The sequence below is a fragment of the Castor canadensis genome, chromosome 1 (assembly GCF_047511655.1).
Source record: "Castor canadensis chromosome 1, mCasCan1.hap1v2, whole genome shotgun sequence".
NCBI classification, from domain to species: Eukaryota; Metazoa; Chordata; class Mammalia; order Rodentia; family Castoridae; genus Castor; species Castor canadensis.
Window position 1 is genome coordinate 196,546,941 of NC_133386.1, and position 17,444 is coordinate 196,564,384.

The window sequence follows — 17,444 nt, forward strand, 5'->3', positions numbered from 1 at the left end:
ACTTCTCCAGCTCTAATCAAATAAAAAGTAAAACTGCAAGTTTTACAAATGTTAAAAAAAAATTTCATAAATTATGTAAGAAAATATAGTCAAACTGTATGCTTTTTCCATTATTAAATCTTAAGTAACTACAGAAATACACATGGTTAACAGAGCAGTATCTGAGAAAAACCATAGGCAAAAATAAAAACATTTGTAATTTCAGAATTTCTTTAAGTGCTGACATTTTGAAGAACCTTTGTGCTGTCATACAGTTTTCTTTCTTAAAAAAAGAAAAAAAATGGGCCCATAATATTTATATGGCGTGATTTTTCTCACTTAACTTCCTGCAAACACTTTTCCATGTCAATAAACATACTTCAACCATATACATTTTAATGGTTACATAATATGATAATGTATGGACAAATATCACTTCAGACTAGTTTCCTGTCAATTTTACCAAAGCTGAGTTGAAAAGAAAATGTTTTTTAAAATTTTACCAATTTTACCAAAGCTGAGTTGAAAAGAAAATGTTTTTATATTGTCATGTGACTATTTCAAGTATTTGTGATTTACAGAACATTTACCATTATCAGGATTCAGCTCCATTTAATGGATGGGAGAGAGATGATACTGATACAGTGAAAAGGAAAAAGTTAAAGAGCTCAGTATCCTCTGAAAGAATGGTTCCCATAGTATATACATACTGTATGGCAATCCCAAGGAAACAGTTGACAGTCCCTATCTTAGTAGGAAAACAAATGCATAAAGATTACATGTCTAGTAATCACAAACCAGATACAACCTATAATCTCAAAATCAAAAATCCTAAATGTTCCTCACTGTATCTCTAGCACCACCTCTAGTAGACATTAAATATGTATTTGTTGAATAAATGAATTTGGAAAAAGACATTCCTCCACCCCTACATGGAAAGGACTATGAAGCATCTTGCATAAAGTAGCATTTGAATTTGGTCAAAAAGACAGAAAGCAGACAACAGAAGTGTGTAAAACTCCATTTGGCAGTGGAAGGAGTCCAGCTAGTCTCATGTTTTCCCAAAGTGCACAATGCTTACCTCTCCTGTCCAGGCAATTTGCCCCTCAAGTTATCATACATGCTGCAGATTTTGTGCTTTCTTTCATTGATCAGGGCAGGCCGCTCTTCTTCAAGACTTAGGAGATAGCGCCTTTCATAGTCCTCCACATCAAGGAGTAAACTGTATGTCTAAGGGAGAGACAAAGCAGGTCACAGCATGCTGGGTCAGGATCACAGAGCATTAAGATAAACAACTTCACACAGTTTAGGACTACCTGGTAAAGAAAAAAGAATGAAAACTCATCACACAAAACTTAAGATCAAAAAGAAAGTGCTCTTAAAAATGCAGAAAAACAGTGAAATACTTAAAATAATTCTTCAAAACACCATTCTTTGTTCCTACCTGACTTTAAACTAGCAGTAAAGAATTACACTTTCCAAATTTTCCAGCAGCAATACTAAACTGCAATACATACATACATACATTCGGTATTACTGCCACCCAGTGGTCCCTTATTATTGATACAAATGTTAATAGTTAACTTTACCACTGGGAGTCAGCCACTGATCTAAGCACTTTGCAGGCATTAACTCATTGAATACTCACCACAACCCAATGAGAAAGCTACTATAATCATCTTCATGAAGAATCTGAGGACCACATAGAAAGGATAAATAACTTGCCCCCAAGTCACAAACTCAATTAGAGATGGAAACCCAAGATTTGCAGCCTGGAGAGTCTGTGCTTCATCTGAACCACAAAGTTCTATGGTCTTGCAATGTGGTATTTGTGCTTTATAAAATAACTGTCTCATTTTCCTTAGCACCCAGGGAATGCCTAACAAATCTTGTTACAATGTAATTTTTATTCCCATTTTTATCAGGCTTAGAGAGGTGAGCAGCCCAAAGCTGTTAACTGGGCAAGTATGAAGAAAACACCCCCAGTACTTCCAACTTTAACCGCAGTGTTCTCTCCATGATGCCACGGGCAAAGTATACCACAATCGTTTCAGGAGGGCTCTGGTACACAGCAGGCACTTAACACTGAGCACACATACATCTGACCTCCACCCCCCCGCCTTTTTTTTGATACTGGTGTTCTGACTCAGGATTCTGTGCTTCTGAGGCAGGCATTCTACTGCTTGAGCTACAACTCTAGCCCCTTTTGCTCCCATTATTTTAGTGATAGTGTCTTGTTTTTTGCCCAGGACAGCCTGAACCATCAGATCCTATTTTAAGCTGCCTGCCATGGCTGGGATGACAAAGGGTTACTGTGCCCAGCTACTGGATGAGAAGGGGTCTCACCAACTTTTTGCCTGGGATGGTCTTAAACAGCATTCTTCTGTTATCAGTATCCCAAATAGCTAGGATTACAGGCATGTATCAAAGGCTTGATAGTTCCTTATTGGAAACTAACTATAGCAACAAATTCTAAAACTTACTTTCTCAATTATGACAAGCGTTTTTCTTCTCTTGTCCCGAACCTGTTTTTCTTTTGTTTCCTAAAAAAGACAACACTATTCAGTGTAATTCTTTAGTTTTGCTAAGAACAAATTGTCAAATATGCATCTGTAGGTTCACTTATGAAAAGACTTTAAGAGAATCTTGACTCTCTAAAAGTCAATAACGTAAAAATGACACTACTGTGGACCAAGGTCGGAGTTCACTGAGTCAATCCACACACTAAATTCACAGTAGGCAAAAGATAATTATAGAATCTAGTAAAGGATGAATGGTATCATAGAAAAATGTGATAACACACAGAAAATAGTAATTGTTTTAAACAGCAAACTGCAGTAAATAGATACTGTTTGTAGCAGAGGTAAGGTAACTGACTCCTGCCACTCTGGTCCCTAGAAATGGAAGTGATTGTATCACAGTCTGTCTATGGAAAACCAGAATGCTATGACATGCCAGGTAAGAAGTTCCAGGTGACAGTACAAATAATTCCACCAAGCCTGATCCCATTCCAGGGACCCCAAAAGAACTAGTGATAAATCAGACATTCTTAAACACACAATTCTGCTAATACTTACATCATCCTCACTCCGAGAGGTCACAACAGCATCAATCATTTTTCGAGGATTATTCACACTAGAGACAGTGAGCTTCCCCAAAGAGCCCTCAAACTGCACTGTAAGGACAAAATAATTCAATAAAATAAAAACTCAGCAGTGTAGACAGGCAGCACTCATAGATCTTCATGTCCTCTGCCCTTTACTCATAGTTTAACAATTTACTGTAAAAAGTTATGCATTATTTAAAACACCTTTTTTGTTGTGTTTTTTTTTTTTTTTTGATAATGGGGTTTGAACTCAGGGCTTAAACCCTCAGCCACCCCACTAGACCTTTTCTGTGATTTTTTTTGCCTGGGGCTGGCTTTGAACGGGGATCCTCCTGATCTCTGCCTGCTGAGTAGCTAGGATTACAGGTGTGAGTCACGGGAGCCTGGCCTTTTTTTTTTTTTTTTTTTAAATTGGAGACAAGGTCTTGCTATGTATTCTTCACTGCCCAGGAACTCCTAATCCTCCTGCCTCCACCTCCTGGGAGCTGGGATTAGAGGCATGCATCACTGTGCCTGGCTAAAATATCCCTTATCAAAATCTATCTCTTCTTTTTTGCACAATAATTATCAAAAGAAATATCTAAAGTATTTCCCTCTTATTTTAGGAGCACCTAAATAAAAGCTTTTAAAAAATTATGGACTATCAAGTAGAAAAAATAGAAATGGTTACTTTGTTATATGGTGGAATAAAGACTGATCTTTGCTTTTATTAAGGACAATGGTTCTTTTTTTTTGGTGGAACTGGAGTTTGAACTCAGGGCTTTGTGCTTGCAAAGCAGGCACTCCATCATTTGAGCCACATGTCCAGTCAGGACAGTGGTACTCTATAAATCATTTTCAAACATTTTATCACATCAGTAGCATCTCAAATTTCTCTTATTATGGGCCTGAGACCTTACCTGGCTTATAGGCATGCTCCAGTTTGGCCACCTGAGGGGTGATGAGCTTGGTGCGCTCCTTCTTAGGGCCATCACCTTGCATTTCTTCAGCAGCTGACAGTTTCTCCAGTTTTTCAAAGTAATTCTACCACAAGAAAAGATAATTTCAGTTGCAACACAAGCGCAGACCATAACTGTTCTTTACCATTAAATAATTCACACCACAACTTGAACTCTAGAAAATACTGATCTCTAACATGTTAGATAGCTATAAACTTACTTTGTTTAAAAGACCTAGCCTTTGGGCTAGGGGTGTACCTCAATGGTAGGGTTCATTCTTAGTATGTTCATGACCCAGAGTATACTAAGCACCACAAATCCACCCCCCAACGCACACAGACACACACATGCTGACTTCAAAAATGTCCATCAATGGAAATGTCTTTGAAGTTACAACACCAATATTCTTAATTGAAAGAACCAAATTACTGATGCCAAAGCTATTCTGAGCATACAGCTTCAGAATCTCTAGCTTTAAGAGGATAGAATCTGCTCAATTCTCATCCACTTTAAGACTACCTCAAAAGAAAATTTGACCAGTATTTAATTTTATCAGTATTTAAATGAATATACATACCCATTATCCTGGACACCAGTATCAAGTATTTACCTGGTAATAAAAATCATCCAGGTAGGGGTCAGTGCTTTGCAGCTGCATCATCTGGATTTTAGAGACCCAATCTTTCTCCCGCTGCAGCATGAGATTGGCGTATGGATCCTTTCGGAGATAATCTTGATGACTGCTCCGGTGACTTCCTCGATCTCCAGCACCATTGAGATTCCGATGCTGACTGGAAAACAAACATATGCTACCACTCACTCCAAGTAGGGACATTAATCACAGGGAATAAAACAGGCCAGTTAAAAAATTCCTTGGCCTTTATTAAAAGAGAAAGAATTGAATCTTAATATAACTTAAAGACCTATGCAATGCATCATCAAGGAGATAAAACTTAAGTAAAAGCTAAGTGCTTTCACTTATGGGCTTTTGTATAAGCTGTAAATAACTCTAGGAGGCAGGTAGTTTCCTTTTTTCCACCTAGGACAACATACTGAGGCCACAGGAGATCAAAGCTATATACCTAGTGGTAGAGAGAAATTTAAATATAGACCATCTTTTTTTTTTTTTTTTGGCAGTGCTGGGGATCAAACCTAGGACCCTATTCATGCAAAGCAAGCACTCTTATCACTGAGCTACATACCCAGCCTGAATACAGGTCAGTTTGACTCTAAAGTCTATATAATTTTGAACTCATTGAAAATCATGAAATATTTCAAATATAGATAAAAACTGCAGCAAACACTGTAATATTTACTCATCATCCAGACTGAATGAAAAAATCTGCCCAAAAGGGTGTGATTTTTTAAATAGCTGAAGTTTCTTATATAACCCTCTAGGATCCAGTTTCCACCTTCCCTTTTATAAAGGAACAACTACTCTGTCCTTGGCATGAATCTTCCCCCAAATGTTTTTATACTCGTTACTCATGTGTCTATCTTTCAATATTATGCAACTTTGTATGCCTTTTATATTTTACACACGTGGTAAGACATAATGCTATTCCTTGCTTTTTCATTCAGTATTATGCTATTATTTCTATCCACATGGTTAACATACCCCAGAATAGAATGAAAAGTAAACAGATTATGGCAGTCACTTTTTTAACCTTATTGTCTATTGCTAAATTCTCTCAAGAAACTGTATACTCCAACCCTGCCAAACATGGCAGTGCCAGACACTTCCAGTTTTGCTTGTCTGATAATTTTAAGTGGTTATCTAATTTTAGTAAACATTTTTCTGATGCGGGATTTTTTTTTCATTTTTAGGAGCCACTTGGATTTCTTCCTCTGGGAGCTGCGTGTTTGGGTATCCATTGTTATATAGAGGTTTAATTTTTAGATTTCTTTTCCTTTTTTTTGCCTTTGTTTTTCAAGTGCTGGGATTATAGAAATGTGCCACCACAAACCACAAGGCTTAATAATTAATTGTATTAATCTTTTACTATATAGTTTGTATTTTCTGCATCTTATTTATAAGGAAACACTGGTTTCTTTCCCCTGAAAAAAAATAATCTGGAACATTTTCTAAAGTGAAAAGGAACTACATGCACTTACAGAACAATAAAATTGATGGCTGAAAAAAATCTGTTATGTTTACTTCCCGTATTTTATATAGATGAATAATTACAAAATTACTTTCTGTTGATGCATGAAGGCAGAGGCTTTCTCTATCCTTTTCTCTTAAATCTTAAAACCTACCGTGGTGAATGGTACACACCTGGGGCCACAGATATAAATATACATTTATACTTGAATAAATATTAAATAATTTGAGTTTAAAAATAAAGAACGACCAGTAGATCCATATAAGACTGAAATGCAAGCCTGGCTACATTTTAAGATTATCTCTGAGTTGAGAAGGTAAAGAAAGGTAGTTAAAGGTATTGTTAAGAATGTGGTAAGGAATACAAAATGTAGGCTGAAAAAAAAGCCAGGCACTGGTGGCTCATGCTGTAATTCTACTTGGGAGGCTGTTATCAGAAGGATCATGGTTTAAGGCCAGCTCAGGCAAAAAGTTCATGAGGACTCCCATTTTAACCAATAAAAAGCTGAGTGTGGTGGTCTGTACTTGTCAGCCCAGCTATGTGTGAAGCATAAATAGAAGAATCCCAGTTCAGATTGGCCTGAGCATAAAATGAGATCCTATCATAAAAATAACTGAAGCAAAAGGGGTCTGGGGCATAGTTTAAGTGGTAGAGCACCTATATAGCAAGCCCAAGGCCAAGTTTAATCCTCAGTACTTTAACAGACAAAAAACAACACCCCAAAACATAAAATGGTAGCATTTATAGTATAATTCTGCCAGAAAAATAAGCTCCATACTAAGTAGCCTTAGTAAAAAACAGTTTCTTGTTATACTGTTAAAGAAACCAACCAGGAGTAGGATGAGTACTTACTTTCTATTCTGTTGCTGTCTCTGATGCAAGAGTCGCCGGTGCTGTGGATGAAGGTGAGTTGTGTCTGGTCTAAACATTGGGGCCTGAGATCTAAGAAAAAGAAAAAAAAGTCTTCAGTGCTCTCATTCTGATGACTTAAGTTTTAAAGAAGGTTGTCAGAACAGGATAACTTCATACAGGTTCACTCAAGGGACTATCAGAGTCTATTCTAAAGAGAGTTTGGGAAATGAAAGAGTGTATGTTTACATGTCTTCCACAAAGACCAATTCTCAATTCTTAAGAGGATGATCATGGAGTTTTAGTACTTAGTAGTCAAATGGTCTCTTTGTTTCTAACTTTTTGAGAGAAGTCTCTGAACAGAGTTAATATCTTCAGCTTTAACTATAAGTCAAGTTGCCTAGGTTATGATACTCAGTTATTTGATCAAACCCCAGCTTATACGTTACTGTGAAAGCATTTTGTACATGTGATAACATTTACAATCAGTTGACTTTCAGAAAGAGATTATCCTCCATAATGTGGGTGGCTCTTAGCCATCATTTTAAGGCCTTACAAGCAAAAACAGAAGTCTCCCAGGGAAGACATTCTGCATCAAGATTGGATCACAGAAGTACTGCCCTGGTCTCCAGACTGCCAGTCCACATTTTTCAAACTAAAGCTATCTGAGTTTGACCTGGTGGCTTGCCACAGTAATTTCTCACTTGCCAGTGTCTAAAATAAAATGAACTAATTCATTAAAACAAAATTAACTTTTTCTCTATATATGTTATCTTCTATTGACTTTCTCTTGAGAACCCTGACACAAAATATGTAATAAAACACAATTTCACCAAAGCAAAAACTAAGTTCCTTTTGTTATAAAACCAGAGGGTAAAACCAAGCAACTTAGCTGCTGTTGAGCTTAGAAAACTTCTTAGCAGTTCTATCTCTATTCCTTATTTTCCACAATAAATTAGTGATAAGGACTGTACATCTTAGTTTTGAGTATTTGTAAAATGGGTATAAAGTGATAGGTAAAAAAACATTAGAAGAAATGAAAGAGGTGATTAATTTGTAGTGTGCAAATAAACAAAGCAATCATGACATTTTTGAGGACAATGTAAGAAAGTCTGGAGAATGTCAAACAATTTCCCTTTGCCAACTTGGAGATTCAGTAACAGCTTAAAATATTTTACTTAGCAATTATCAAGAGACCTTTACATTACAAAACTGAATGCCAATGACCAAGAGACTTGCCTGACAATAGTAGCACATTTTCTGTACCTTAGGTTTTGCAGATGAGGTCCTGGGCCAGGAGGGTGCTGCTGTGGAGGTGGTGTGGCGGTGGGTGGAGCACTAAAGAAGGCACGGAAGCCTGGTGCTGGGGGAAGCATCTGCCCAACTCGCCCTTGCAGCAGCTTGGGATTCATGGCAGCCAGTGGGCTACCAACAAATCCAGGGACCCGTGCAAACTGGCTGGGAGACATCCGTCCAGGCTGTAACTACAAAGAGTGAGAAGATCTTAGTTAGTAAATCAGCAAGCTCCCAGCTTTTATCCACAGAAAAGTGAATACTGTCTCCATCAATCATTTTATTTGAAAAACTAAAGGGAAAAAATTAAGAGGTAGCAGTGATCAACAAGAAAAGGACGGTTGTTTATTGGCAGAGCTAATCACAGGCTTACCTGTGCTCCTCCAAGAAGCTGTGCTCTCTGGAGAGGGCTGAGAACAGGAGGAACACTAGGAGCAAAAGGGTGACCCAGGAGAGAAGAGTTCTAAGGGAACAAAAAGAAAAAGGGTGTGGGGGTTGGGGATTACTCTTATTATGAAACCAGCAAATCAATGTAATAAGGGAACGCAGTGAAAATGCAATATAAACCTGGATGTAAAAACTCTCCAACTGTAGAGCTTTCCACTGAAGGAATACTAAAAAATTAAAAAAGAGTAATGCTAGAAATTATGAAACAACATGGCCATGAAACAATTAAGTTCAACAAAGGACTGATGTAGCAGGAAGCCAGATGATAAGAATGGAAACTATAAAAATATGCATAATTTAGGCACTATCAGCATTTCCACAGTGACAATTTAGGCAGTGATCATAAAATATACACTGCACATTTCTGTTAGGCTTGAAGACATACCGGGACACTGCACAGCTGGTTTGGAGACATCCTCTCACCATAGGGAGCAGGATAACGTGGTGGCATCGGGGGCCGAACATGGACAGGCTTCGGACACAGAATCTACAGGGACAAACACGTACACAACTACACTCAATGAAATCAGTTTTTCTTCCACCTACACTCCCTCCCCTTAAATACTGGTAGAGACACAACTCAATGTAAAGCCCTACTTCTAAGCAAATTGCTACAGCTATTGGTTCAAAGAATCTTTGGTCACTTCCTCTCACAAATCAAGGGAAGTGTGTTTTAATTGAGGAAGACTTAGCTAATTCTCCAGTTATCCCCACCCTTTCCATGCTATCTCAGGGAGGTACCAGCAGACATTCTGACTTGCAAATTTTCTCCAAGAGGATGTATTTTAGTAGTAGTGAGGGAGAAGGAATGATAAGAAAGCTGGAGGATTAACTAAGTCCTATTCTGAAGCCTCTGTGATATGGCCGCCATGCTCAGCAATTTCATGATACATTGTGACTCCACCATTTCATAGAATATTGAGCCTAACTAGGCCATACCAACACCACCCTCCCCCCATACCTTCCAAATTGGCCTTCCTTTTCAGCTGCTGGTTTCAGGTGGAGGAAAGTCTATGGAACAGGACTGCACAGGCTCTAGGGAAAGCAGGGATATCTTAAAGGTAAAAAGGGATGTGGACAACGCTGTGTGTTCCCATTCCCCCCAGCTTTCAGTCATCTCTCTGCATATGTTATTGGGCAGCCAGCAAAAACACTTTAAAAAGGATATACGCACTAAATGTGGCTAACTAGCCTTCTTCTCCCCCAATTAAAAGGCAGAGGTAACAGCAGCAGCAGAGGATAATTAGGGAAGGTGTCTCTTTTTTGTACTAACTTCTTTTCTAATTGACTATTTTTCTAATGCCTACCCAAAACTTCCACCCTCCTCCCAGCATCTCCAAATCCGAAATAATTTTGCCCAGATTCCCAATATCCTGGGCTGAGTGCCTGTTAATGAGAGGTACCTGTTGGTTGAAGCTGGGTACAGCCATCTGCTTAGGTGGTGTGCCAATGGGGACAGCTCTAACAGGAGGACTTCCAATGATAGGTGAAGTTGATCGCCTTGGTAATGCACGCTCAGAAAGGTCCCGATCATCTTCTGGGCCCTGTGGAGGCCTCTGAGGCAAGGCATATTCTAATACAGACACCGTAGGCATTTCCTAATTGAGGAAACGGTTAAAAAAGACAGAAATTAGCTAACTTGAAATGTTTTAATAATCTCTACAGATGCCAAAGATATTTTAAGAAATTATTTATTTTTAAATCATATAGTACTTTGGTGTATAGTTCCTACTTTTGATAAATATAAACAGTTTTCAAAGCTGAGCATGGTGGCACATGCCTATAATCCCAGTGCTCGGGAGGCTGGGACACAAGGATCACAAGTTTGAGGCCAGCCTGGGCTACACAGCAAGACTCTATCTTAAAAAAAAAAAAAAAAAAACCAAAATCAGTTTGCACTGCCACTGTAAAAAATATATACAACAGTTTTACCACTGCCCTCCATTCCTTTGCATTGTCCCTTCATAGTCAACCTTTTGTGCTACATCCAACCAATGCCAAACACTGACCTGTTCTCTGTCCCTATAATTTTGCCTAGACTTTTAAAGTAATCTGAATCATGCACTGACATATGTGGGTTCTAATAGCTCCTTTTCAACATTTGCCCCAGTGACTGAAGAAGGGTACTTCAAAGGTTATAGCGATTGAAGTGCTGGATGGAGCAGTCAACATAATACTGACAAATGATATACACCTATACATTCTTATTTATTTTATTTTACAAAGTACTGGGGTTTGAATTCAGGGTTTTACACTTGCTAGGCAAGTGCTCTACGACTTGAGCCACTCAACCACACAACACCTATACATTCTTACAGTAAGGATAACAGAAGCCAACATAAAATTCTGGAATTCATATAAAGGGAAAATGTCTAATACCTGAGAAAGTAGTGGTCCTCGGATTCGCCTCAGAACTTCAGATCCATCCCAGATACTGGAATTCAGACTTCCAGGTTGAGGCTACCAAAAAAGGAAAACATATACACAAAGTCTAGAATAGTCACACTCCATGTGACTCATCTGCTATTGGGGAACAAGGTTCCAAAAGAGTCTCAACTACTTTGGAATAAGAAATTCTGGTGCTCCAGGATATATATCATTCCAATTTTACCTCTAGAAGTGCCATAATCAGGAATTGTATTATTAACTTTCTATGGCATGTTTAATTCTCTTATTAAACAGATGAAATAAGGGATGGGGAAAAAGTGGCACAATGTATACAGATGTAAGTAAATGTAAAAACGATAAAATAAAAGGAGAAAAAAAAAACAGATGAAATAAGACGGCAAAGCTCAATACTTTATTAATCTATTATTACAGTTCCCAAATCAGAGTAACTTACTCACTTGTAAAACTGGCCTGGTCTGCACTGCCCTCATGATAGCTGGATCTTCTAGTTCATTTTCAATCACCATCTTACTGAGTCTTTCTGCCAGATTCTCCTCATGGTCACCCAACAAGTCCATTTCATCTCTTTCTCCATTGCCTGTTTGCTCATTAACTGCCATTGGTAGCTTCTCTTCCAACTCAGCCAGGCGCTCATGTGCTTCCTGCCAATCATCATCTATAAGACAATTCAGTTCATGTAAGAAATACAGTTCATACTGAAATGAAATTCTTCTCTTAACCAAATGAAAACCCAAATTCAGAATATAGGTATAAAGTTACATTTTCACCTAGAGGTATGAATAAGATTTAAATTAATGGATATGGAGGGGGGCAGGTGGCCCAAACAAAGTACACACATGCAAGTAAATGTAAAAACAATAAAATATAATAAAAGAATACAAAAATTAATTAATGAATGGACACATAAAGTGGGCTTTTTCACTATTAAGAGCAAAAACATTATGCCAGGAAATTCAAGCTTTTGGATGTACAGCTTAAAACATTATTGATGGTGTCAAAACTATAGTCTAAACCAATGATAGATACATGTACTATTATGTGTTGGTTTTGACATTTGTGATATATAACTGCTATCTTCTTTGCATTAACTTCATTCAGTCAATTTTTGTTAAGCATCTATTATGTGACAAGTCCTATTTTAGGTGCCTGGGATCAGCATATAATACAGACAGGGATCCAACCCTCATGTAGTCTCCTCAGGTAGTCTTCATTCAAGGAAGAAACACGTAATAGACAACCATAATGAAAGGTAAGTAAGATTCTACAGTGTAAGATTAAAATGCGATAGAAATATGGAGGAAGGAAGGCAGTTAGAAAAATTTAAGTAGATGACCAGAGGTAAGCCATGTTGAGAAGGTGATACTAGAGCAAATATTCAAAAGAGTAAGAGAAGGCAGAGAAACAGAAAGGTCTTATGGTAAGAAATTGACTCTTCTGAGAAACCTCAAGGACTGTTTGGAACAGAATGAGTTAAGAGGGGACAGTAGAAGTGTATGAGGTCAAAGAGGCAAGGGGAAAGAGTTTATTCAGGGTCTTCCAGGTCACACTGATTGATATGGGGGCCAGGCTAATGGAAGTGTTGATGTGGTCTAATTTGAAACAATCATTCTAGCTACCATGTTGAAAACAGAATGGGGACAAGGAAGGGACAATACTAGAAACTAGTCAGGTAGCTAGTGCAGTAAACCAAGGGAGATGTCATGGCAACTTGAGCCAGGGTCAATTTGTCTTCTATTTTAACTGCCTTTGCTATCCCTGCATTCTACCAATACTACTGCTACTAAGGTTATTTTCTCATTTACTATGCTGACTCGGCATTACTTTTGGGTTCCATTACAACATATTAAAATCTTCAGCACTTCTCCACCTTCTCTAGAAGGTGAGGATCTTATTTCTGTCATCTCTCATTCCAGTTCTCTTCAATCTAGTCATTCCATCTCTCCTTCATCACAAAATCTTCACTCACAATCCTGCTTCTTTCAACATTCAAATGCAGAAACCACTCCCTCCCCTCAGAAGCTTTCTCTAATTAATCTCTCCATTTTCATCCTACCTTCTTCACCTCACCTAAACATGTGCTACTTCTGTGCATTTCATATATTTTGCTCTTACTTTAGTTATACACTTCATTTATACTTCAAAATTCAACAGACAGTGATAACAGGTAATTAATTCCCTTCCTTTATAACACAACAAACACACTTTCTTCTTTCTGGTTACAAAGAAAATACACGTGAGTTAGCTTGTTTTTCTCCCTTTGTTTGGTAGTACTGGGGATTGAACTCAAGGCCTTCTGCTTGCTGGGTAAGTGTTTTATCACCTCAGTCATGAATTGAGGCATTTTTAACATTTCCCAAACTCAAAACTAATTTGTTAATGGACTGGTTCTCATGCAGTAGTGTTCTAAAATACCTTTTTTTCTATATTTGCTTGCTAACTTTTGAACTCAAGGCCTTGTGCTTACTAGGGCAAGTACTCTGCTACTTAAGCCATAACCCCAACACTAAAATAACATTTTATGATCCTAGTACCACAAAACAAAACAAAATTGTATAAGCACTGCTTAAATATCTATGTCCTGTGAGAATGGTTCTACTGTGAACTGACTACTGCATTTTCAAACACGCAAGCAAATGAATCTATGCCATAGAATACCATTACTATCATTTTAGATTCTTCTTGCTTTTCTGAAAAAATCATCTGACATGAGAGATCTCATGTCCTTACTATAAAAATTTCTCACCATGTATCTTTTTCAAATGACCCAAAAATATAGTTATTTAGATATGTCGATGTTTGACCTTGATGCAGTATTGGTCAAAAAGGGTAGGCAAAAAAATAACAGAAAAGAGTTATCTGTATTCCTTCAACGAATTAACTTACATACTTTAATGTGAGCTTCTGAATTCCTACTTACTTCTATATACTTATACTTTAATGTCCCTGAAGCCTGGACTTAGGGATATTGGTGAATAAAAACAAGATAAGAAGTAGAAGTGATTTAGCACAAAGTAGAAAGAATGGGGAGCCCTTCCAAGCAGAGGTAGGAGATTTCCAAAGATTCCCCAAGGACTGTTGTAATATAACTGGTCTTTTACACTGATTGTATTTATAGTTACTTAACTTCTCAGTCACTCTGGCTTCCTTATTTGCTAGATAATAATGGTACCTATCTCACAACTTACTGTAAGGATTAATTTATGCAAAATATTGAGAATGGTATCTAGCACATAATAAGCACCACGAAAGTATAAACTTTTAGTTTTAGATAATGAACTGGATTACTGCAACACCAGCTACGGCTCCGAGATGATGCAAACATTTTCTATAAAGAAGACAAAGACTAGTTTTTTTAAGGAAAGCTGACATCAGAGCATTTGTAGACAGTGACCTAAAATACCTACAATACTAATAGGTATTATTCCAGATGTCCACTCCACAAATTATAAATCAAGAAATTGAAACGGAAATTAAAGGTCTAACATTTTACCTAGTGGTTTAAATTCTGCATACCAGCTATATATGTACCTGCAGAAATGTACCAAACAAGTACATTTGACTTAGAAACCAATTTTCTTTTTATAATATTTATATCAAGATGTTATGAGGAATTAAGATTTTCACTTTACAATTCAAGTATACTACACTCTCAAAGGGCTCACCTTTGGAAATCTTTTCTACCATTATAAGCTTTGTTTACCAAGAAGTCCTTCTTAATCACCCTTCTGCTCTATAGTATAGAGTAGGCTAACCACGTACTATTTCACTGCCTTTATTTTTTTGGTAGTACTGGGGTTTGAACTCAGGGTTTCACACATGCAAGGCAGGCTCTCTACCCACTGAACCACGTCTACAACCCTTTTTGATCTTTTTATTTTGAAGACAGGGTCTCGCTTTTTTTTCTAGGCCAGCCTGGACTACAATCCTATTTTATGCTTCCTGTCATCACTGGGAAGACAGGTGTGTACCACCATGCCCAGCTTTTTTCCACTAAGATGGTGTCTTGCAAACTTTTTGCCCTGACTGGCCTAGAACTGATCCTCCAGATCCCAGCCTCCCAAATTGTTAGGATTACAGGCATAAGCACCCTGCTTTTCACTATCTTTACTTTTTACTACCTGTTGTTCTACTATGTACTGCAAGAACTTTTTCAACTAGTGTGTACTTCTTTCTTATCATGTAAAATACCGTTTTGCATACTGTGATATCCTTTTAAAGGCAGTATTCTTATCTTATAGGGGAATATAGAAAGGGAAAAAAAAAAAGCTGCCCAAAGAACTCTGGACATTAGTGAGAAGGCAAGATCATTCCTCCTGTCCAGGTTCAAAACTGAGGATATATTTCTATGTTACCTCATCTTAATATAGTATCTAAAACAAATTTCATTAACTTTATTTTACTACTGAAGAATTTGTTGAAGAATAGTAATGCTCTGTACTTATTTTAGCAGAAAGAGTTCTAGAGACAAGCACACAATGCTTGTAGCTTCTTTTTTATTCTACAGGTTATTACCAAACCATCTCTTTTTATTTTTTTTTTATTCATATGTGCATACAATGTTTGGGTCATATCAAGCCATCTCTTAACTACAATTTCCAACTCACATCAGTTCCCTGAGTTTGTAATTCTATTCTACATAGCTTTACTTACAGCATCTTGGATCATGTCATCCTCCTGGACAATCTCATATCCTAAACTATGGCTATATTCCAGAAGGAATTCCTTTCTCTAATTAGAGTCTAGACTCTACTTTCAACATTTCTCTTGCTACTTTTGATCATGACAAAGTTTTAGTTCTCTACTAAATTTTATAAATGGTTGACAATAGTGCACTTTTCACTTCTGTCAGTATATTCAACTGAGTGGAACTTTAATAAATTTATGCTGTCTAGGTTGCTCAAAACTAGTATCCATACCAGGCACCAGTTGCTTACACCTGTAATCCTAGCTACTCAAGAAGCAGAGAACAGGAGGATCAAGGTTCAAAGCCAGCCTGGGCAAACAGTTCCACAAGATCCTATCTTGAAAAACCCTTCACAAAAATAGGGCTGGTGGAGTGGCTCAAGGTAAAGGCCCTGAGTTCAAGCCCCAGTACCACAAAACAAAACAAAAACACTAGTATTCATTATGATACACTAAGACTCTTCTTTATTTCTGATATGAACATCCTGAGATCACCCACTACTGCTAAATTTCCTGTTCTTCCTTATTATTTAACTTGGAACATTTGTTGCAATTCCAAAAAAACCACACATATTTACATACCCTAAGATGAGCACTGTTATTGCTGCTTTCCAACACCAACAGCTGAAGCAAAAAAATCTCCATCAATTCTATACAGATATTTTTATCTGTACAGATATACTCATTTTTGAAGATACAAATTTTAACGTACTTGCTCTAAAGTTTATTCTCAAACTTCATTATGCAAGCTTGTTTCCTAAATTTTTTTGTATCAGAACTGACAACTGTGGCTGGAAGTTTAGTTTGGCTTTTTAATTTTTCAAACTCCTACAATATTTATCTCTACCTAGGAATGGAAAAAATTTCATTTGTGCACAATGCTTTCCTAACTCATGAAGACTTTTTATCACCAAAACTCTTGGTATAAAAAGCTTTGTAACTTTATGGGAGAGACTATAAGACAACAGTAACATTACACACTCAGTGATGAACTGAATTTTAAAACACACCCACACCCTACAGTCTGAATTTACTACTAGTTCCTTACTTGTCTTTTTAAGGTGCAATTACAAACAAAAATTCCTCACATTTAGGATTTTTTAATCTTTTAAATGTCTATTTTTTAAACATTTGAATTCCTTACAGTGACAACATAGAGCCACAGATCATATAGTTGGAAGAGAGACAGGGCTTACAGAAGACTTAGCTTTATAGGTGAGACAAAAAGAAGCCCAGATGAGCAGGATTAGAAGGATAAACTATTCTGACTGAGTAAAGAATGTACTATTAGGACTAATGCAGGGAGCAAGGGCTCATTCCTGTAATTTTAGCTACCTGGGAGGTGAAGATCAGGAGGATAGCAGTATGAGGACACCTGGGCAAAAAAAAAGGTTGAAACCCCATCTGAATCAATAGAAAGATGGGCATGGTGGTATATGCCCATCATTCTAGTCGTGGCTCAGGCCAGCACAGGCATAAATGCAAGACCTTATCTGAAAAACACTTACAGAAAAAAGGGCTGGGGGCACAGCTCAAGTGGTAGAGTGCCTGTCTAGCAAGCACACAGCCCTGAATTCAAAATCCCATACATCCCTCCTAAAAAGTAATACAAAACCCTGGTATTGCAAAAATAGA

The 17,444-nt window shown here is 37.4% G+C and overlaps 1 protein-coding gene across 3 annotated transcripts in view; it reads right to left on the reverse strand.

Annotated features, from left to right (window-relative positions):
* The window catches only part of Patl1 (PAT1 homolog 1, processing body mRNA decay factor), a 28,375-nt gene that overhangs the window by 8,502 nt on the left and 2,429 nt on the right, over window positions 1-17,444 (reverse strand). For 2 of the 3 annotated variants that reach the window (XM_020180461.2, XM_074046286.1), the window contains exons 3-14: window positions 11,564-11,781; window positions 11,097-11,177; window positions 10,121-10,315; window positions 9,103-9,204; window positions 8,644-8,733; window positions 8,244-8,461; window positions 6,981-7,070; window positions 4,634-4,814; window positions 3,985-4,108; window positions 3,057-3,154; window positions 2,463-2,522; window positions 1,061-1,209 (exon numbers count right to left, since the gene is read on the reverse strand). In XM_020180461.2, the coding sequence (XP_020036050.2) occupies window positions 1,061-1,209; window positions 2,463-2,522; window positions 3,057-3,154; window positions 3,985-4,108; window positions 4,634-4,814; window positions 6,981-7,070; window positions 8,244-8,461; window positions 8,644-8,733; window positions 9,103-9,204; window positions 10,121-10,315; window positions 11,097-11,177; window positions 11,564-11,781 (1,606 nt within the window). Of the gene's footprint in view, window positions 1-1,060; window positions 1,210-2,462; window positions 2,523-3,056; window positions 3,155-3,984; window positions 4,109-4,633; window positions 4,815-6,980; window positions 7,071-8,243; window positions 8,462-8,643; window positions 8,734-9,102; window positions 9,205-9,678; window positions 9,753-10,120; window positions 10,316-11,096; window positions 11,178-11,563; window positions 11,782-17,444 lie in introns of those variants that run through there. The other variant, XM_074046291.1, reaches the window with a different exon arrangement.